This window comes from Protomyctophum bolini, assembly GCF_963924005.1.
Source record: "Protomyctophum bolini genome assembly, chromosome: 3".
Lineage (NCBI taxonomy): Eukaryota > Metazoa > Chordata > Actinopteri > Myctophiformes > Myctophidae > Protomyctophum > Protomyctophum bolini.
Window position 1 is genome coordinate 8,772,591 of NC_137864.1, and position 22,500 is coordinate 8,795,090.

The following is a 22,500-nucleotide window of genomic DNA, read 5'->3' on the forward strand; positions in this document are numbered from 1 at the left end:
CACACACAGCTCAACGCGGTGCTGCGCGGATACGTGCTCAGGTACACACACGCACGCACGCACACACACACACACACGCACACACACAGCTCAACGGGGTGCTGCGCGGATACATGCTCAGGTACACACGAAGACACTAAAATGACTAAATGACCAAAACATAAGCACTCACTCACACACTTGCGGATGCTCACACACACACACACACACACTCCTTTCCATTCCTCTCATCTCCTCCGTACCCCTCCCCCTCCATCCATTTCATCGGACAGCAGACTTTTCTCTCGCCCCCCAGTAAAGGTGTCAGTACTCAGTAGGTCAGGGAGAGAGAGAGAGAGCGAGAGAAGTTGATCTTGTCTCCACTACACAGACACAACGGTTTTGTCTGCCGTGGCCTCTGCCTACTCTCTGTGTGTGTGTGTGTGTGTGTGTGTGTGTGTGTGTGTGTGAGCTGACTCAGCCGGCAGGCTGGTGCAATAGCCAGTGAACAGGTACCATATTAAAGTGCTGACACTTGGACTTGGATTCCTTTCAGATTATGTGTGATATCTACAGTAAGTGTTATTACGTCCTCCATCTATAGGCTCCGGAGCAGACAGCTGTATTATGTCGTTAGTTTGAAAAGTCTGAGCCCTCGACCTCACGGGGATGCTGAGAATTCTGCAAACAGCAGAGTTTTGCAATAGTAGTAGAATTTCAACAGCTAAAAATGCATTTTGCAGGTTGAAATTGAAAGTATAGAGCAAACCTTGGAAGAACCTGTATCATGTTAGATTTTAGCGTTGGCTATTCAAGAATAGCTGATGTACAAGCTTACGGTGCGGTGCGGTGCGTCACTTCGTGCCACGCTTGCGAGCTTGTACATCTGCTATTTTTGAACGTTTTAGAAAAATGTGAGAACTACTAGTTTTGTAGAATAGTCCGCAGTTTGGGTCCGGATCACAGCGGTCTCCTGACTATGTACGGGCAAAAAGTAATACTTTTCGTAACATTTTATATTCGTATTATCTGCCAGACGTTACCGTGGCGCCATTATTTAAAATGCTCCATTGTCTCCATTGCACACCAACAACGTGCGACTGCTCCTCCGTCTCTCCTCTTTGGGTGGGCTGTCGTCTCCATAACTGTGATGGATAGTCGTTGGAAGCTCCGACGGAGGAGAGATGACAACCCTATGCTGCTGTACTTTCAGCTGGGCAGCAGTCTGCTATGGTTTAGTCTCGCCAGCCGTTAGCTACACCGTAGAAGCCTCTATAGCGTTATACGACGTGAATCAGAATGGCCGGCAAAAAAGAAAAGTCGACAGTGAGAAATCGGCAATTCAAAGAGGACTGACAAATGGGCATTCATTCATCCTCCGCCCGCGACGAGCACCAGACCGATGCGTCTGATATGCCGGGGGAGACATGTACAGTAGCTGTTGACGTGCAGCAATTTTAAACTTCCCCCACGCACACGACAACACCACGTTTTTACCATGTTTTTTGAAGGCAAACGAAAAGAGCAAATGACAGGTAAAATCTAGTCTCCAGAGTCCACAGCAACTACTGGCTCGTGGATTTGATTAAACAGCTTGGTGTTGGAATGAGCAGTGCACATGCAGTGAATTGTTTCATCATGTGAACACAGTCTGTCTGTGTGTCTGTGTGTGTGTCTGTGTGTCTGTGTGTCTCTGTCTGTGTGTGTGCGTGTGCGTGTGCGTGCGCGTGCGGTGCGTGCTTTTAGGTACCGCCTCGCGGGCCTGCCGGGGGACTACCAGGAGAAGAACATAAGCAGCCCGGAGACCAATTACTGCCTGCTGACGGACCTGATCATTTGGACCCAGTACCAGATCCAGGTGGCCGCCTACACCGGCGCCGGTCTGGGCGTCTACAGCGCCCCCGTCACCGAGTACACTCTGCAAGGAGGTGGGTGGGTGGGCGCACGGCTGCACGCGCTCTAGACTAACGAGCCTCTATAGGGGCTCGTTAGTTAGCTTTCGTCTGCTGTTCAAGAGACCTCAGGTCGGTTGTCAGTTTGACACTGGTTTTTGAGGTCGTTCCACTGCGTGGTGAAGGATCCCTCCTTGTCCACTTTACTGTTAAAAGCAAGCCGCGGGGGAGGGGAGGGACGCCGGGGCGCCGAATCGTCACTGCGTGTAATCCTATATACGACTGGGGGGCGGGCGAGTGTTGGGTGGGGGGCTCCTCACTGGCAGGTGAGTCTTTATTTCAGACTACTGTATACATGGTCCATAACAATCAACAATACAGGGGACAATACAACAGAAAAAGACAACTAAAAACAGCAACAAAAATCTAAAAGAAAACATACAGACACTCTCTCCAGTGTTTCCAGAAGCAGGAGGTAGGAGTAACTGATGCTGCTCTTCTTGGGCATGGGGCCAAAGTAGCCATAATATGATTTCGTTTTTTGAGTCATTCAACCTCATCATAAAACTGTACATTAGATTCCTATAAGAACAGCATCCAGAGTAGGAGGAACACCAACAAACAGACGACTGGCACGTGTCCGCCTCGGGAGCCTCAGCAGGACTCTGAGAGCATCATTATATATGCCACCCTCAAGTAACAGTGACAACACATCGATTGGCATTAATGACTGCGGTGGTGCAGATGAAACCTCCCTCCTGCTGACAATGGAGACCTTGCAAGGTTTAGCTTATTGGGTACGAGAGGTTGATCAATAGGGCTGTGAATCTTTGGGTGCCCCACCATTCGATTCGGTTCCGATTATTGGTGTCACGATTCGATTCGACTCGATTCTCAATCCAAAAAACGATATTTTTTTTAATTCAAAAGCATTTTTTTTCCAGATTCAAAACTATTCTCTATTCAAAATTATTCTCGATTCAATACATAGGATTTCATCACAATCTACTCCAGCCAACTGAAGTGACTATACTACAGTCACTTGAAAATGACTGAAGACATGATGTTTACTGTGATTAGGGTGAAAAAAAAACCATGTAGTGAAAACTCCTGTAACTGTAACCAGAAAAAAAAGATCATAACGGGAATCGCGATTCTAATTTGAATCGATTTTTTTGACACCCCTTTCAAAAAGGATGTTCTTCATTAAATATAGTCTATAGTCGTTAGACCTTAATCAGGAGAAATAAGATGGGTCAAATATGTTTGCCCTGGTGAATGTCTAACGCCAAGTTCCAGACTGGACGTTATTCTTTGATTTGACATCATCATAGATCCCTTTCTGAACATTTGGACCTTCCTGGTCCACACACACACACACACACACACACACACACACACACACACACACACACACACACACACACACACACACACACACACACACAAACTTGTACACACGCATGCACACACGCACACTCTGTCACATGTGAGATTGGCGTCGCCCTGTACATCATCTTTACAACTAAACATGCCGATGTCCAAACACTAACATTAGTCAGCCGAGTCCTACAAATCAATAATGTGAAAGAAATGAAATGTAAAATAGTAATTAATAGTAATCCTACTACTGATGGAAATGCTGGCCTGTCACTCCAAGGTCTAGACTTAAGCTATTTGTTTTGCACTAATAGGCGCAGCTACCATCTGACACTTTGATCATATCTTAAGAACTATACTTAATGGATTGCTGGCTTTTTTCAACAGGCTTTTACTTTGATACTATTATTGTTATTATAATTATCAAAGATGGTCTCAACTGCACACATACAGTACTATGCACACTCGCACGCACACGCGCTCTCAATGAACTCACACAGTCGTTATTACAAGACTTTGTGACAGGTTTGTGGACTTGGAAAAGGGAGTCGGGCTCCAATGGTGGTTTAAAGAAAAAGGCTGCATGAATCTGACCTTCTCTTCTCTTCTCTTCTCTTCTCTTCTCTTCTCTTCTCTTCTCTTCTCTTCTCTTCTCTTCTCTTCTCTTCTCTTCTCTTCTCTTCTCTTCTCTTCTCTTCTCTTCTCTTCTCTTCTCTTCTCTTCTCTTCTCTTCTCTGTCTGTCTGTGTAGCGTTCATACGTCTACATTTACTGATATCAATATTTGATGCACATGCGGTACGTCTAGACATTAATATCAATATGAAAACCTTGAATATTGATATCAGTATGTCTAGACGTACGTATGCTACAGCGGTTTGTCTTTCTCTCTGTCGTACATATCTGTACTGTACAAGGCAAAGCACGTTCATGCGCATACTGTAGCACATTTCAACAGGACAATTTGTGCGTGCCCTCTTTGACTCCATGTGGAAGATGTAAAGGGCATTCCCATAATGCCGCAGTGCGTTATTGCTCATTGCCTCGCCAGCATTAGCATAAACCCCTTTAGACTATAATCACCATAGAATGCGCACGCACGCACAGTCACACAGTCACACGCACGTGCACACACTCGCACGCGCACACACACACACACACACACACACACACACACACACAGTCACACACACACGATCCGTGGAGGCCAGTTGCACCTGACTCTTCTAGGCAGTAGGAGGGGAAAAAAGAGACTAAACATTTTAATGCACACGAGTGGAGTTGGATATGCCCCAATGCGGTTCATAACTTAAGATGGTTTAATTAGGGCCCAATGTCTAAATAGTGTGTGTGTGTGTGTGTGTGTGTGTGTGTGTGTGTGTGTGTGTGTGTGTGTGTGTGTGTGTGTGTGTGTGTGTGTGTGTGCGTGTGTGTGTGTGTGTGTGTGTGTGTGTTGTAGTTCCAACAGCGCCCCCTCAGGAGGTGGAGGTCGTAGCGATCAACTCCACCACCATCCGGTACACATGGAACCCTCCCCCACAGCAGTTCATCAACGGCATCAACCAGGGATACAAGGTAGGTTCACCTGGTTTTACATGGACCATGATGTACAGTAACGTCATGTACTGTACACACCGACCAGGTGCTGAGGAAGGCACAACGATGCCTCTGTTATCTAAGGCCCATGTTGACCTGAGATCAGATTATAAAAATGTCTTCTACATCCTGACAGTCTTCTGAAAAAGCATGTGTTTCTATGTCAGTCGTTCTTTGATTTTTTTCTAAAATAGCAGACCTACAAGCTTGTAGATCTGCATAGACAAATAGACATTATTGTTTACTTTACTGGAGTATTCCCAATTGTCAATACATGTAATGTATATTGAAGTAACTTTGACTTCCGCTCCAAAACATCTCAGAGGCAAATATTGTACTTTTACTCCAATACACTTATTTGAAAACTTTAGTGACTATAGTTACCTTATAGATTTTGATTATTATTAGAAAACAGGCCTTTTGAAAATGAAAGATTTGTCTACAATTTATGCATTTGAAAAGAAACTTCTGCATAATGAGTACTTTCTACTTTTGGTACTTCTATAATTCTATTTTGAATTCCGGAGTTTTACCTAAGTGAGTATTTATGCTATGCAATATTGATACTTTTACTTTACTAAGTACAAAATGTGAGTAGGCTACCTTTTTTGCCATCACTGGATACCACCAATTCAATCCGGAAAAGCACCCGTATCATTTAGTATTTTAGTAATAGCTACACTGTATTGTAGCACATTTGTTCTCAAAGTGAGTCCTGCATCGGGGACTTCATAATATGACAGTCTTTGTGTCAGCAAAGCTTGCAGGTTTATCAAAGATCTTATAAAATAAGATAGAACTAGCACATCCACTTGAGGCACTTTGCACTCTGAAAGCTTACAGAGCTCCTAGTCAAAGCTTTATTGATTTGCGTGCAACAAAGGTGGGAAAAAAAGGCCAAAGCAATCTTCTGGTGAAAAACGTTTAAAAGCCTTTTTTTTTATGTGACTATTATATACAGTAATGGAAATCGTTAAAAACGGGGATGTGTATACACGTGTATACAATAATAGTGGAAAGGATAATCATTGAAAAGACAGAGGGCTTATTTCCAGTGTGGTCCTTTCAAAGAGGGTTCAATATACAGTAATATAATCTAAATTGATATATTTAGAGGATGTTATGAATTGGTCCTGCTCTCATTCAGCTATGTTATATCTTTTGTGTGAAGATTTAAGATTGTCCTTTGAGACTATATTATGGATGTAAAGCGGCGCTCCTCCCAGGCGCCCTGGCATTTTCAACCGGGGGGGGGGGGGGGGGGGGGAGCCTCTATAGAAACTCTGCCTTAGAAAGATGACTTAGATCTTATAGCCATGCCAAACACAGACTGTTTCAGATGTGGCTTCACAGCCTCAGAGCCACTGGTATAGTAGATCCAGGCGTGGAACTATACCGGGGGAGTTGGGGGGGGTATGAATTCACCCCTGCCCGTGACTCCAGGGACCCGGCCTGCCTGTCAGATGATCACGATCACACAGCGTTACAACAGTTCTACGACAGAGACCTTTACTCGGTCTCACTTTGCAAGCCGTACGTGGCAGCGGGGCCCATTCAAAGCATTATTATATCTCGGGGTGCTACAAATGTCTATTCTACATCCTGTAAGTTCACTTACGAAATAAAACTATAGTGGCTGAGCTAGCACCGAGGCCTGACGGCATGGGTGGGGTGGTGCAATCCTCCACTGAGTAGATCGCTAAATATAGCTACTTAACCCAGACAACAATCAGGCTCATGAATGAAAGTATTACTCATCTGCACCTGTAAACAAGTCGCAAGAATATAGAAATCCATCCAGTGCACTCATATACTCTTCCATGTTAACAGATGTTCGTGTGTGTGTGCCTGTGTGTGTGCGTGCGTGCGTCCATGTGCGCGTGCATGTGTGTGTTGTGCTGGGTGGAGGCCAGTAGATAATAATATTAATTAGGCGAGGATATGAAGCAAAGCCTCATCTCATCAGGCCAGTAGATAATAATATTAATTAGGCGAGGATATGAAGCAAAGCCTCATCTCATCTCATCCCCCCACAGATCAGTGATTACACACAATACAGTGAATTAGCTCAGTATTATCCTCCTCAATGCAGGGAGGAAAGCACACAGACAAGGCCTGCATGCACTGAGGAACTCTTCCGCTTTGACGCCGACTGACTAACTACTTTTTTGTGGTATAACGATTAACGACCTACCGTACCTATAGTTACTTTTCCCAGTTTGGTAACGAGGCGTTACAGTTGTGACATTTGAATAGCCGACAACTTCAAAGATGCTGAATGAATGAATGAATGAATGAATAGTTTTATTTCGGTCTTAAAACAACATGTACATGATTATTACAGCAGCAAAAGCATTTTACAGGACATGTTTCGACCGGAAAAGGTGTAGGCTGAAGTCGTAGCTTATATAGTGCCTATCCTTTTTGATAGGCACATTATGCACACAGACATACTGTAACATTGGAGTGGAGCGGTGCCTTATACTGGTTCAGTCCCCCATTCTTTTGTTATATCGTCATGCTCGAAGGCCTGGCATCACCAAGATGACCAATTCACAAACACATGTTACACATTTTATTGTGCTTCTGAAGACATTGTGGCAGGAATTCGGCAATGCAGTAACTCTAGAGATTCATGTTGGATCATCATCATCGCTATAGCTATAGTTACCAGACAGAATAGTTAGTGCATTCTATATAGTTTGACGGTTTACCTGAGTTCTGTGGTCCGTTGAGCTTCGATGGACCCGGACACATACAGTATGTCAGTCATCGTGTCCGACCCGGCCCGCCTGGTATTACAGATCAACGTGTCTGATTGGCCCCACTCAAGCCCGGCTCGGTTGACTGGACGAGGTCTGGCTGAGCGGGAGTGGGGCCAGACGTATCTGCCAAAGCAGATCAAAGATGAGCCCATGGATTCATCTGGTTCCCATGGCAGAGCTGCTAAAAGCCTCCACACTTTAAATGCAAGCGGTTTCAACATGTAGACTTCTGAGTCTGACCAAAACGCTGATCCCCATCGCATCGTTATTTAATTCAACTTCCCCATTACCATTATTCATGTTTGTTGAAGATCTACACAGGCCTGGCTGGGTTCCACATGTCTCCACGCAGCCATGGGAAATGTGTGTCCTCTTCACACCATTTTGTATTTATTCATACATAAACATCGCTATTAACATGCAAATGTAAACAAATCTGTTTATTTAATTACCAGAGAGCTTCGATTTGGCCTTTCCCCATAGTGGTATAAATTAAGCTTTGTCTGTATTTCTATACCAAAGCTGTAAACGTACAATGCAGTGCCATATATGTGCTGTACACTAAGAAGATACTGTACTTAAATGTACATAAAGTAACATAACCCACTGAAGAACCAAGTGACTAACATTACAATTACTAGAGGTGAGATCAACCCACTATCACAAAGTAAGCAGGTATAGTGTGCGTGCGTGCGTGCGTGCCTGTGTGTGTGTGTGTGATATATAAGTAAATTAACAGTACCTCTACTTGAGTAGGATATTATCTCCCAAATGTCAGAGAAGACGTGTCAACATGCACTGTTCATTAACCCATTCTGAACTCTCATGAAAAGTTCCCATTCTGCCCCGTTATCATCAGGGTGAGATTGAACAGTATGGAAACGACTTCACAGCGTTGCCTGTGGCTTATCTCTATGAATAATATGAGTGCATGGTTTTCAATGAGTTGTTTTGGGGGGCTAAAGCAATAATGCAAAGTGAACTGACGTGGAGCTGAATATAAATATAAAAGACCAGCCAGAGACAGATGGATCTTTCATTAGGGGGGGGGGGGGGTTTCTGTGTTGTTTTTCTATTTCTGTTTTTCTATTTTTCCTGAATATTTGCCTTTTCTCTGAATACTTTCTTTGTTTTCTTTGAGCAAATAACGAGCCACTGGCTTGCATTTGTGATATGATAATGTTATGTTAAGTAGTATGACTATTTGTTTGCTGGACTTCTCTTCAACTAGTCGCATACATAATTGCATATAGCCTCTACTCAAATGCAGAATCTTAGTTGGAGAAAGCGGGCATATTGTTTTGACAATGCCGTAACGTGATTTATCTTCTCGGCGATATGAAACATTTATGACAACGGGTCCTTGGGTGGCGGCCTAATTTGAAAAGATTTATCAAAATGCCCATACGTATACCAGCCTATAGCGCAAATCCTTCAGTTTGAGAAAAGGCTGTCCAAAATAATGACTTTCTGGTTAATAGCCCAAGGCCGGCCTTATTGAATCAACATAATGAACTTGCACGACGTACTGAAGCTGCCTGAGGCACCGCGAGGCGTTTGTTTTGTTTTGAGTAGCATGTGGGTAGCATGCCGCCGCTGTGAGTGAGCGCCACAAACAGCCTCTTCTGAAGGCCTATTCATAGTCTGGATTTTCAGGTGGTGAGGTGACCACCGCTCTGGTGGTGAGCTGACCACTGCTCCGGTGGTGAGCTGACCACCGGAGCTGAAATAACGTTGAGCGGTGGTGAGTAAAAACAGAGAGAAGGGCTGGAGCGGTGGCGGTGGTTTGCTCTTCACCGCGGCTCGTGACGTCATGTTGTAGTTCGGTGGTCACCCCACCACCAAAAGTCCAGACTATGTATGAGCCTTTAATGTCGACGGCGGAGTAGAGGATTACGCCTCACCTCAGCACCTCTCTCTGACCCCCCCCCCCCCCCCCCCTGGTCAGTTGCGGCTGTGGCCGGAGCGGTTTCCCGAGGACGTCACCGTAGTGACCATCACCCCGGACTACCCCGGCGCTCGCCACACGGGGATGGTCAGTGGACTGAGGAAGTTCACCTGGTACTTTGGCTCCGCCCTCTGCTTCACCACACCTGGCGACGGCCCCCAGAGCACCCCCACCCTGCTGCAGACTCACGAGGACAGTACGTACACGCACTCACGCACACACGCACACACATGCACGCACACACACACACACACACACACACGCACGGACGCACGCACGCACAGGCACACACACACACACACACACACACACACACACACACACACACACACACACACTGGTGATGTGCGATTAACATAGGAATACACCACAGAGAACAATTCACCCTTCGTCAAGTCCCGCCCATGGTTGTGCCCCTCTTCGCACCCATTGGTTGCCGTTTCGTGGTTGGACTAAAATCCTTTCTCTCCATCCATTATACCATTGAAATAAGGTGTTGATATTCTGTGCATTCAATTCTTATTTTAAACTTGGTGTCAGTAAAAAAAAGGAACATCATAGGTGCAGCATGGTGACCGGGTTTAGTTTTTAGTATTTTCCAAAAATGATGTATGGCCAAATTCAACATAAACAACAAGGCGGAACCAGGGCGGAAAACAAAGGCAGAAAGAGCCTGCTGGTTGGGTAGTTATAGTCAGGGACCAATCAGAAGGCTGATGAATGGTGAATTGTCTGCGCTATCCTGTGATCTGTGATGTGTCAGTGCATCAATCAGCTCCATATCTCTCCGTCTCTCTCCGTATCCATCCGAAGCGCTTCACATTCACAGACACATTCACACACCAACAGCAGAGGAGACCGTGCTCTGAAAGGCAATGGCATGCTGATTGATTTCACTAATGTAATCCCCAAACCACACCTATGCATAATGTAAGGGATTTGAAGTCCTATTCATATACTCCAGTTTTAGGTGATAAAGTGACCCCCCCCAAAACTACAACATGACATCACAGCGTGGTGGTCACCGCTCACACAAACACTTCTCTCTTGTTTTTTTTTTAAATACGTTTTGGGCTTTATTGACAGATGTATAGCAGAGACCTGCGGATGAGCTTTTTTGTCACCCCAATGTTTCTAATCCGCCCGTTATCCGGGCCGCATTAATGAATCAATTAAATTGATATAATACGCAACCACCCGCAATGCGCTGCAGGGAAGCACAGTGTATAGCCAATCTACAAGCTCACAACGTTGTAGAGCTTGTAGATCGGCTATTTATAAGTTGTGTCTTAACGCACCACTGCCGACAGTTGACCAAAGTTACATAGTGCCATGGTTCCTGTTTCCATGGCAACGAGGCTGTCGTCGTTCACGTTCTCACATCGCAACGGACGTCTTTTCACGTGGCGTATCCAGCCCTCACTGCCATACAGTCCCACAGACTCCACTCCCTTCTGTTTTAGTTAGTTTTAAAGATGGAGTGCCACGATTTTTTTCCACCCTAAAACAGGATCATCAGGTATTATTATAATAATATAAGGAAGGAAGAACCTTTTCCAAAAAGTGTACAGTATTTGTTAAAATCATGCTTTTATGTGGACACGCCCACCAGTTCATTAAGTATGCCTGGTTTGCCTGGTGGGTGGTGATGGGTGGTGATCCACCTGAACTGAAACCGCACCCACAGCTGTAGTTGTATGATAAAGGGGGAGGTGTTAGGGGAAGGGCTAATAGTGTGATGTCACTATATTTACTGTTTATTTCATTGGCCCGTTTGACTGTCAAGGGTTCGGCCTCCATAAGAAACCCTAAATACAAAGTTAATACACCATTGCACATAAAAACGACTTCAGGGTGTCTAATGATCAAGTACTGTCACCTCATAGACACATGGAAAACTGGAAAAATTGTGGCACTCCATCTTTAAGTTTCTTTCATACTTGAAAATGTCAATACTATTTACTGTGTAGATTCTTTTTTTTATAAAACATTACAAAACAAGTATACAAAACATTACAAAACAGCTCACTTTCGTACAGGAAACGTATACCTGTACGAAATGGGGCATTTTGCATAATGAGTATAGCCTACTTTTGGTACTTTTGGTACATTTTTTATTATTATTTCTACATTGTGGAATTGATCCGTTAAGTCATTTTTATATTTTTTTCTACCACAGTTTCTCTGTACCAATAAAGAAACTAATTTCCACTTTTATAGCTCTCTCTATTTTTCTTCTTACAGTCGATTCTCTCTCTCTCTCTCTCTCTCTATCTAAAAGCAAAAAGGACAGTGATTAACGTGTTTACAGACATATTTATAGGCTACTGTTCCGTGGACAAACATAATGGGTTCTGCACCAGACATGTGTGTACACACTTGTCCTCATACCATCAAATGAACACAACAGCCTAAGGCAGACAAGCAATCATTACCAACTCGTAATTATCCTGTGGAATAGAGGTATTAGAAGGCATGCGCGCGCTCGCACATGTACACACACACACACACACACACACACACACACACACACACACACACACACACACAGAGAAAGACATGCGCAAAGCTATCATCAAGCAAGAATTACACCCACCATTAACCCTGCCACACTCACCCAATCAATATCTGTCTGTGTGTGCATGCATGTGCGTGCTTGCGTGTGTCTGTGTGTGTGTGTGTGTGTGTGTGTGTGTGTGTGTGTGTGTACATGCACGCGTCTTTTATTGAATGTCTCAGATGAATGGCTTAATCGCTCTAGGGAGAAGAGTAAAGGAGGCATGAATGCAATGAGAAATGACAGGCCTGTGTGTGTGTGTGTGTGTGTGTGTGTGTGTGTGTGTGTGTGTGTGTGTGTGTGTGTGTGTGTGTGTGTGTGTGTGTGTGTGTGTGTGTGTGTGTGTGTGTGTGTGTGTGTGTGTGTGTGTGTGTGTGTGTGTGTGTGTGTGTGTGTGTGTGTGTGTGTGTGTGTGTGTGTGTGTGTGTGCGTGCGTGCGTGCGTGCGTGCGTGCGTGCGTGTGCTTGGGTGTGTCTTGTCAATGCAGATGTGATTAGAGAGTGGTGTGTGAAGGTTCAGCCTGTAGACTCAATTCTATACAAATAATTGTGTGTGTGTGTCCGTGCATGCCTGTTGGAGAATAATTTCCCTTGTGCACAGATCCAACATATCACATGTACTGTCCACCTGCATGACATTAATGTATGGACTGTGGAAAAACACTGAACGTGTTTACAGTCGTAAAGTTTAACTGCTGTGTGTGTGTGTGTGTGTGTGTGTGTGTGTGTGTGTGTGTGCGTTTGTGTTTCAGCTCCCGGTCCTGTGAGCCACCTGAGTTTCACTGAGATCCTGGACACGTCACTCAGAGTCAGCTGGACGGAGCCTAAAGACAAGAACGGCATTATTACAGGTCAGAACGATTCAATGATTTGAAATCGATATACAGTAACTATTTAGCAAATACATTAAATATGTGTGAAGCGGGGCTCTGCGCCTGTTCATCAGTCTAATGGTCGGAATGGCTTTTGATATACAGTGTATACTGTATAGGCATGGCTTTGCCTGGCCACGGCTGGCGCAGCAGTACTGTATGTACAGACTGTTTGGCCGAGGTGGACAGTGTCCTTGGTGTTCTGCTCAGCCTTGGCCACGCACCATTTATCATACTGTTTATGTTTTGGAAGGTATAGGGAAGCTCACCTCTAGCCTCTCTGTCTCCCGCCAATGCCGGCCAGGCGACCATACTGCAGATTTGCTAGAATGTTTTTTCTATTTTCCGTGTCTGTACGACTGTACTGTACAGTAGCTGTAAGGGCCGTGGACCGGCCCCAACTAGTATAGTGGGTATGCGCATGCATTAAGTGAGTGGCAAAGCCTCGACGACCTTACAGGCGTATGCAAAGGCTCAACTTATGCAATATACGTAGAAAGCATTTTATGTAGATATATCGCACTCTATAGTGTATATACACATTTCATTATTTAGAACTTAGATATTCCACTGTTGGGTTCCTTAGCTTACGTATGGTATGATTCATGATGACTATTTGTATGTATTTGATGTACTGCCATGTTTTGCTCGTAAATCACTCTGGATTAAGAGCGTCTGCTAAATGCCTAAATTGTTAATTGCAAATTGAGTGGCAAATCAAGTGGAAAAGTGAGTTTAACGTTGTTCAATGCAATCAGATGGGACTTTTCTGTTTGGATCTATGGATTGGTAAAATGGAGGTGGATTGGCCACTCAGTAGGTGTTCCTGCATAACTTCCGGTTATATGAACTTCCGCATACCCTCTATAGTTCTAGTATACCAGTAAGACAACCTTCTCGCCCTCAGGGTGAGGCCCTCAGCTCAGGCTGAGGGTGAGCAGGGTGCACGGAAGTAGGGCGGACGACGGACCTCAGACTGTCGTTCTAACACAGCCATAACCATAATGAGGACTATACATTGGGCGTTCATTTGTGGAAAAAGGTTGAATTATGATGATAAGTGGTTTCTGCCGGAGTCCAACGGCGTAATATGTAATGAGTCTTGACATAACTGCCGCTGCAGAGAGCCGCGCTCCCGTGTGAATGGTGTAATGGTTGAACGGCGGATATACGGCCAAGCTTCATAGTTGTGAAATGATTAATGGCCGACAACGAACAGAGCTCTGTTCTCTTTTCCTCCCGTTTTTCTTTTCTTCTTCCAAGGTGAAACAGCAATTGAGCAAGGCTTGGGGCCTCCACCCACAGTGGTGGAGGCCCTCTCTGTATATGTATACACACACACACACACACACACACACTGTATGTGGTACATACAGTACAGTGTATATGGGTGTCATGGGCATGGCTGCCCCCCCCCTCTCTGTTCGACACTGTGTCCCTGTAGCGTCGATTCATCATCCACTAATCCTCTCTCCATGCTGCTTGTCTCCTCACATTAGCTCCAACATGCTCTCATCCTACGCCTCACAACACTCTGTGCACGCGTGTGCGCGTGTGTGTGTGTGTGTGTGTGTGTGTGTGTGTTTGTACACGCGTGTATAGCATATCAAAAAGCTTAGTAGAACTTACCCCAAAACTAATTTTCCAAGTTACACCATGTGTGCAGCTATAGGCACTAGCACAGCTTAACCTGACAAACTGGTGATGACAATTACATGTGCGCGCCTGCACGTGTGTGCGTGCGTGCGTCCGTGCGTCCATACAGACACAAGAAAGCCGTTAGGCTTGTTTCCGGGGTGGTCCTTTTGGGGAAAGGGGACATGGGGAGTAACAAAACAAAACAGACACAAACAAAATACCATTTGTATTTTTCCCTGACCTTTTGGGGAAGGAGACAAAGGCATACAACAACAAACAAAAACACAGACAAAGTACAAAAAACCCCAACCAATAACCAATAAAAACTAGATTATTTTGTTTTTTTGTCTTATTTTTTAACCTATTCTAATCTAAAAGGTCAGTAGGGATTTAAAAATGTAGGTCATGTTATCAGCCACAACCATCTTTTTAATGTGCATTTAAAGTTTTCGAAGGAACTGATCAGCTTAAGGCTGGAAGGCAAGCCATTCCACTGAACTGCTGCAGAATATAGGAAAGATGACTTTCCCATATTGCTGTAAAAATGGCAGGTTTTAAAATCAGTAGGGCTACCTCTTGTGTAGTGCCTGTGGGTATCACTAACCTTTGAAAAGTAGTCGCTGAAATACTTTGGTGCTACATTATTTCTAATCCTGTGAACAAGGCACATTTTAAACTGGGATACTCTCTCCTCTACTTTAAACCACCCCAGACTGGTGAAGTGGGCAGGGAGTGTGTGTGTGTGTGTGTGTGTGTGTGTGTGTGTGTGTATGCCATGTCTGTTGTAACATCAATATACTCAATTTAAATTCAATTCAAAGGGCTTTATTATTATAGCAGAAAGCACAATACAGCAATACAATCAAAACAAAAATGATGTACATTTGAAAGTCAGAATCTTCAAATAGATCAATTTGTACCAAGATCACAGGATGCAGGTATAGCGCAGGAATATACACAATGATTAGTCTTTAGGGTGGTTGTGTTTCGTTTGATATCCTTCTTCTATCACAGCAACTCACAAATCTTGCTGCTGTGTTTGCACATTGTTGTACTTCGCCCTGAAGATATGGGAGTTTTTCGTCATTGGTCATGTTTTCAAAATCTCCGTGTGTGGTTGTAATCTGTGGGAAGTATGTGTCTCTGATGTCTTGGTACAATGGGCAGATAGTTAGGAAGTGTAGCTCGGTTTCCACTTCATTTAGTGTGCAGTGGGTGCATAGTCTGTCTTCTCTCGGGATACAGGTCTGCCTATGACTGCCTTTCTCGATCGCAAGACTGTGCTCACTGAGTCTGTACCTAGTTAAGATTTTTCTTTGTTTTGGGTCAGTCACGGTGCTCAGGTATTCTGCCACTGCGTATTCTCTGCTTAGGGCCCGAAGTTCCAGGGCCAGCTGGCTGAGTGGGGATCTCTCTAGAGTTTTGCTGTGTGCGAGTGCCTTGTTATGGAGTGCATCTAGGTCACTTTATTTTAGGTGGTTGTAGAACTTAAGTGCTCTCTTTTTTATTTTGATTATGAGTGGGTATCGTCCTAATTACATTATTTGGTGTTTTTCGCTGGGTACGGTGAATGGATTTGCAGAATTCTGTGTGTAGGGTCTCGGTTTGGTGTTTATCCCATTTTTCAAGGTCATGGTTTGCTAATTGTCCCCAGATCTCACAACCATAGAGGGAAATTGGTTCTATCACCGAGTCCAGTATTATAAGCCAGGTTTTAATTGGGATGTCTATTTTGATGTTTCTTTTGATGGCATAGAATGCCCTTCTTGCCTTGTCTCTCAGGTCCTTTACAGCTTGGTTGTAGTTCCCTGTGCTGATGATGTTTAGGCCAAGGTAGGTATAGTTTTTTGTTTGTTCTAGTGGGATTGTATTTAGGAAAATGTGATGGTTTTGGCGGCTGGATCTTTTTTGAAATATCATGATTTTAGTCTTAGTTAGGTTCCCTGTCAGGGCCCATGTCTGAGAGAATCTGTGTAGGAGATCAAGTTGCTGCTGTAGTCCTTCCTTGGTTGGAGGCAGCAGCAGCAGGATATCTGCGAAAAGTGTTTGCCAAGGGGATGCCTGGAGCTGTAGACTGTAAACGTTTTTTGCTAATTCGTTGATATATATGTTGAAGAGTGTTGGACTCAGGCTGCATCCCTGTCTAACACCTCTTCATTGGGGGGAAAAAGTCTGTGTGCTTTTCGCCTATTTTAACTGCGCATTTGTTGTTGGTGTACATTGATTTGATGATGTCATAGGTTTCCCCCCAATGCCACTTTCCAACAGTTTGTACATCAGGCCCTCATGCCAAATTGAATCGAATGCTTTTTTGAAGTTGACAAAGCAGGAGAATAATTAGCTTTTGTTTTTGTTTATTTGGTTGTCAATTAGGGTGTTGAGAGTGTTGTGCGATGTTTCGGTAGAAAGCCAATTTGTGATTTGCTCAGGACATTGCTTTCTGTGAGGAAATTTAGAATTCTGTGGTTGATGCAGAGGATCTATGCTCATCAGGGACCCAAACAACAACACGACAAGTCTGCCGTGACTTTAAAGGGACGTGCACATAAATAGACACGCACAGAGGACTGGTGACTCGACGTGCACATAAATAGACACTCACACAGAGGAAGGTCACCTTGTACATTTAGTCTTTTCTCTCCAACCCGTTTTTTCATCTAACACCTGCTGAACAGAGAGACAGATGAGGGACCATTCACTCTCTCCAGGGCCTTGCACATGCACGCACGCACGCATGCACACACTCACACACTCACACACACACACACACACACACACACACACACACACACACACACACACACACACACACACACACACGCACACACACACACATGAAGTGCATGGAGTGATGTATGAGTGTGAAGATGCAAGGGGACAGAAAGGAGCATTAACTGTAGTTACCCCGTGTGTGTGTGTGTGTGTGTGTGTGTGTGTGTGTGTGTGTGTGTGTGTGTGTGTGTGTGTGTGCGCGTGCGTGCTTCCGTGCCTTAGGTGCACGTGCCAGCATTATAACGTGCGCTCTCCTGCATGGTCTCTGCAGGCTACGTGCTGTGGTGGGAGGAGTCAGGAGTGAACTCCAGCCGTGAGGAGCGTTCTCTGTCCAACTCCACCCTGCAGTACCAGCTGACCGCTCTCACCTCCATCACCTCCTACAGCCTGCAGGTGGCAGCAGAGACGGCCGCCGGCCTGGGCCTGATCACCACCTCCACCATCTCCACCGGGGTCCCACCAGGTCTGACACACACACACACACACACACACACACACACACAGTTCACTGGACATTTGCCATATCAATTGTCAATGCATGCCACGTACCACACTATAGTGTAACTTGTGTAATCCTACATACATTAAAATGTAATTACAATGACCATGACTTGTCATGTTTAAGGTCGATTGGACCATGACTTGTCATGTTTACAGTCGATTGGACCATGACTTGTCATGTTTACAGTCGATTGGACCATGGCTTGTCTAGTTTACAGTCGATTGGACAATGACTTGTCATGTTTACAGTCGATTGGACCATGGCTTGTCATGTTTACAGTCGATTGGACCATGGCTTGTCAAGTTTACAGTCGATTGGACCATGACTTGCCATGTTTACAGTCGATTGGACCATGACTTGCCATGTTTCCAGTCGATTGGACCATGGCTTGTCATGTTTACAGTCGATTGGACCATGACTTGCCATGTTTACAGTCGATTGGACCATGGCTTGTCATGTTTACAGTCGATTGGACCATGACTTGCCATGTTTACAGTCGATTGGACCATGACTTGCCATGTTTACAGTCGATTGGACCATGGCTTGTCATGTTTACGGTCGATTGGACCATGGCTTGTCAAGTTTACAGTCGATTGGACAATGACTTGTCATGTTTACAGTCGATTGGACCATGGCTTGTCATGTTTACAGTCGATTGGACCATGGCTTGTCATGTTTACAGTCGATTGGACCATGACTTGTCATGTTTACAGTCGATTGGACCATGACTTGTCATGTTTACAGTCGATTGGACCATGGCTTGTCATGTTTACAGTCGATTGGACCATGGCTTGTCATGTTTACAGTCGATTGGACCATGGCTTGTCATGTTTACAGTCGATTGGACCATGGCTTGTCATGTTTACAGTCGATTGGACCATGGCTTGTCATGTTTACAGTCGATTAGACCATCGCCAAGGCTCAATTGTTGCTGCTGATGATTAACGCCGAATGGAAGAATGGAGAAATTGGGAATAGAGAGAGTGAGAGAACTAAAAAATAAAAAAAGTTAAGAACAGAGAGTGGAAGAAGAGAAGTATCATGGGAACAGAATAGTTGGATCTAAAGAAGAAATCTTAATACTTCCTTGTGTAAAATTTTAAAACGTAAAAAACAAAATCTGTGTTGAAAGCGAGACAGGCTCGCAGGGGGACTGAGGCAGGAGGAGAACGTATGGGGGGGGGGGGGGTGTCAAACACAGATAATGCAGCAGATTTCACTTTGAGATGACTAATTTATGAGTAAAGGCCAAAAGAGGAAGAGGAAAAAAAAGGGCACCGCGAGACGGATACTGACACATCTTCGATTCAGAAGTTATTCATTAATTCATGAAAGCAAAAGACGGCACAAAAGACGGAAAATTGAGCGGGAGAGGAGAGAACTTCAGGATGGATGGTGGTGAGAGGGAGAGATTCATTGGCCTCAGCTGCTGTGCTTGTTTATATATTCATGTATTCATGGTGCTGAGGGAGTATCGCCATCTGAGCCAGGCATATGAAGCTCATATCAAAGTTTCTACGTTACAATTGGACCAACGGCGGGAGCACAGAGAGAGAGAGAGAGAGAGAGAGAGACAGTTGATGTGTCCACAAATATACATTACACTGAATAAAACAATAGCTTATATTTTAATGAACATGGCCATGTGTGTACTGTGGTATCGTTCCGGGGGCGAGTATTTTGTTGCCTGACAGACGTTCTCATTTGAAGTTCACAGAGTTGTAATCTAATTATTGTGTTCAGGCAAACACGAGTGGCTGCCAATTGTTAATGCCTGAATCAAACGGAACACACCAGATGGGTCTGGATGGAATGTGCTGGTATGCGTGCAAGTCCCAATATCCCCACGGGTCTTCTTAACCAAACATGCGTTTTGAGAGTGAGTGGCAGTAAAGTGGGACTGAACTGAAGTGAGACGTCATGGCGATGATAGAGTTAAGACCATGTGGAGCAGAGAGCTTTATATGATGGGCTTTTGATAAGATGAATCCCATTAAGAGAAACAAGCCTTCGTTTATTTAAACCATTTTGACCTGAGATCAGATTCAAAAAATGTCTTCTACATCCTGACAGTTTTCTGAAAAAGCTATGCTTCTATGTCAGTCGTTCTTCGATTTTTCAAAAATACACCAAAAGGTGTTTCCGCCCAGAATGGGTTAACTTGTGAGGTGAGAGCACCCCGAGAATTCAGCTCACATCCCTCAGAGCGAGTCTGAAATGCATCTGCCAAGGTCTAATGTCCAGTCCATTGAACAAGCTGTCAGCCGGAGCGACCATATACACTCGACCAGACAAATCTCTTTTTCACCTGGCTTTTTGAAAGCTGCAGTTGTATAAACGTCTCACTAGCGTATGCGGTCACAGTGGCTCCAAATCAAATTGTTTTATCCGAATTTCTATGAAACGTTGATTGTTTCATCTGTTATTGATTGTTGCATCGTGGTCTATAGTGCTGGGAAACTTCAGTTGATGATGTTTACCGCCGGCGCCAAACTGAGAAACCAGACAGACACTTTTGGCTTCAATCAACGATCTTTAATAATCAGGCCCTGAAAGTCATCACTGGATGATGATCACAATCCAAACGACGGAAGCTCGTTGTTTCTAACCTCTGTGCTTTACTTCAGGCGCATCGTGGTCGTCTACGTGGGCACTCATTCTGAATGGATGATCGAGGCAATTAAAATAAATAGCTGCCCACAGGGCAGAGCAGGGCCTGTTTCATTTTAATTTGAAATTGGTGTACGGCCATTCCATTGTTCTGTCATCCAATTACAGCTCCTATCTGGATTTGATTTTAAGCCTGTCATTTTGCTATAGCCGGTGACGACAAGCAATTTAACTTCGCTTCACAATCCTTCTATGAAATAGAATATTTCTTTATATTGTGGACAGACATTTCAGAGTTTAAAGATCCTTTGTGGGGAGAGAACATTAAATTAGGAAAGAGATGGTGTGTGGGTTAACAGGCTTACTGCTCCCGGCGGAACGTTCCGTCATAAGGAATCCAACCAGCAACTGCTTCTGGCGTAATGTGCCATCTGATAAGCTTCATTATTGATATCAAACCGGATCGCTGATTATTATTTATTTTTTCCTTCTTTAGCGATCCTAGACCGGATTGCGCAACCGCGCTGCCGTCCACCTCCCATTATACAGGCTGACCAAAAAGCTGAATAACTCGAAATCTAAGGAGCTCTCCGTGGTTAGGATGAAACGTGCGATGTTCGGAGGTCTTTGCTGATTATCCGGTGGTCTAGATGGAAACATTGGCGCTTTCTAGAGCAAGGATGGCTTTATTTTAGCTCGCTATAGCATTGACGGTTGACGCTATTTATTTAGCATTAAAGATGGACGCGCAGACAGGATGCCAGTCCAGCGTGCACTACATTGAAACGGGCTCGGCAGTCTGCGGTTGGCTCTGCGTCCAGCAGGGGGCAGTATATGGGTTAAAGTGTGTAGATTAATGTAAAGTGGTGTGCTGCTGCTGCTGCTTTCACTGTGCCCCGGTTCCTTTTCCAACGATTAATTTAAAATGTATTGTTACATCCCTAATCCCCAGGACTTTCCCAGTAAACAGGTAGCCTATAGAGATTAGATTTGGATCGATTGGTGGGATGTACTGTAGCGGCAGTGATATACTGTACAGCATACAGGTTGGACTATAGATACGGCCGTGCCGACCTGAGCACTTTGTCTCGCGGGGAGAACAATTACAGCTGCCTGTCCGTCTCCCGCATAATGGATATGAAATGGCGTTGTAATATAAATGGGCACATCATAAATCCTGCTGGCTTATAGGTTACTGAGACATTCATAGGCCTGAAGTGGTCTTTACCTAGCCGTTCATTGACTCCATTGTTCAGTTACTATATATGTGTGGTTCTCGTATGAGAGGCCATGTGTCAAGACGTTCGACACACTGCTGTGACAGCGAGCGTTACACTACACACTGCTAGTACGGTCTGTCTTTGTCGGTGTTGCCACGTTTGCTTATTATAAGCGACTTTGGGCTTGTTTTTCTATGACGTAGCTTGTGTTATAATTTTGCTATTGAAAAAGAGCAGATCTACAAGCTCGAGTGGCGCGCTAAGAGCTTGTAGGTCTGCTATTTTTGAAAAATAGTGAAAATATTTATTTCAGAAAACTGGAGTATTTATTTTTTTTAATTTCGAGGTCAGGCCTAAATGGGTTAACCATGTATTGCAAAGCTATTGCATTTAGTATGGCGGTGTGGCTCTGCTCATGTGATATCATATATCATCTGATATCATATCACATTTGATATCTCAGATTATCTGTGTACCGAGACACAGCTCTGATATCAACAACAGACCCCCAGCGCAGAGCATAACAAAGACATTACATGAACAGCATAACCTTCAATGCATTCCATATATCACATAGATACTGAAGAGATCACATGGTCATAATACAATCCATGAAACACACCATAATCACAGTTGCCCATAACAGAACTAGATGCCACATATAGTACAATCACATGTATAATCACAGAATCACCCATTAGAGAACTAATGCCACGGAGGAGGAGGCCGGGGAGGTGGAGGGCATTTGAACGCTGACATCTGAACAACAGA

General features: G+C 44.4%; 1 protein-coding gene across 1 annotated transcript in view; it reads left to right on the top strand.

Moving 5' to 3' along the window:
* The window catches only part of LOC308312064 (protein sidekick-1-like), a 313,497-nt gene that overhangs the window by 257,521 nt on the left and 33,476 nt on the right, over positions 1-22,500 (top strand). Inside the window, exons 17-21 of the mRNA XM_080758887.1 lie at positions 1,726-1,907; positions 4,710-4,825; positions 9,560-9,755; positions 12,868-12,966; positions 17,669-17,860. Coding sequence (XP_080615013.1) covers positions 1,726-1,907; positions 4,710-4,825; positions 9,560-9,755; positions 12,868-12,966; positions 17,669-17,860 — 785 coding nt within the window. The remainder of the gene's footprint in view (positions 1-1,725; positions 1,908-4,709; positions 4,826-9,559; positions 9,756-12,867; positions 12,967-17,668; positions 17,861-22,500) is intronic.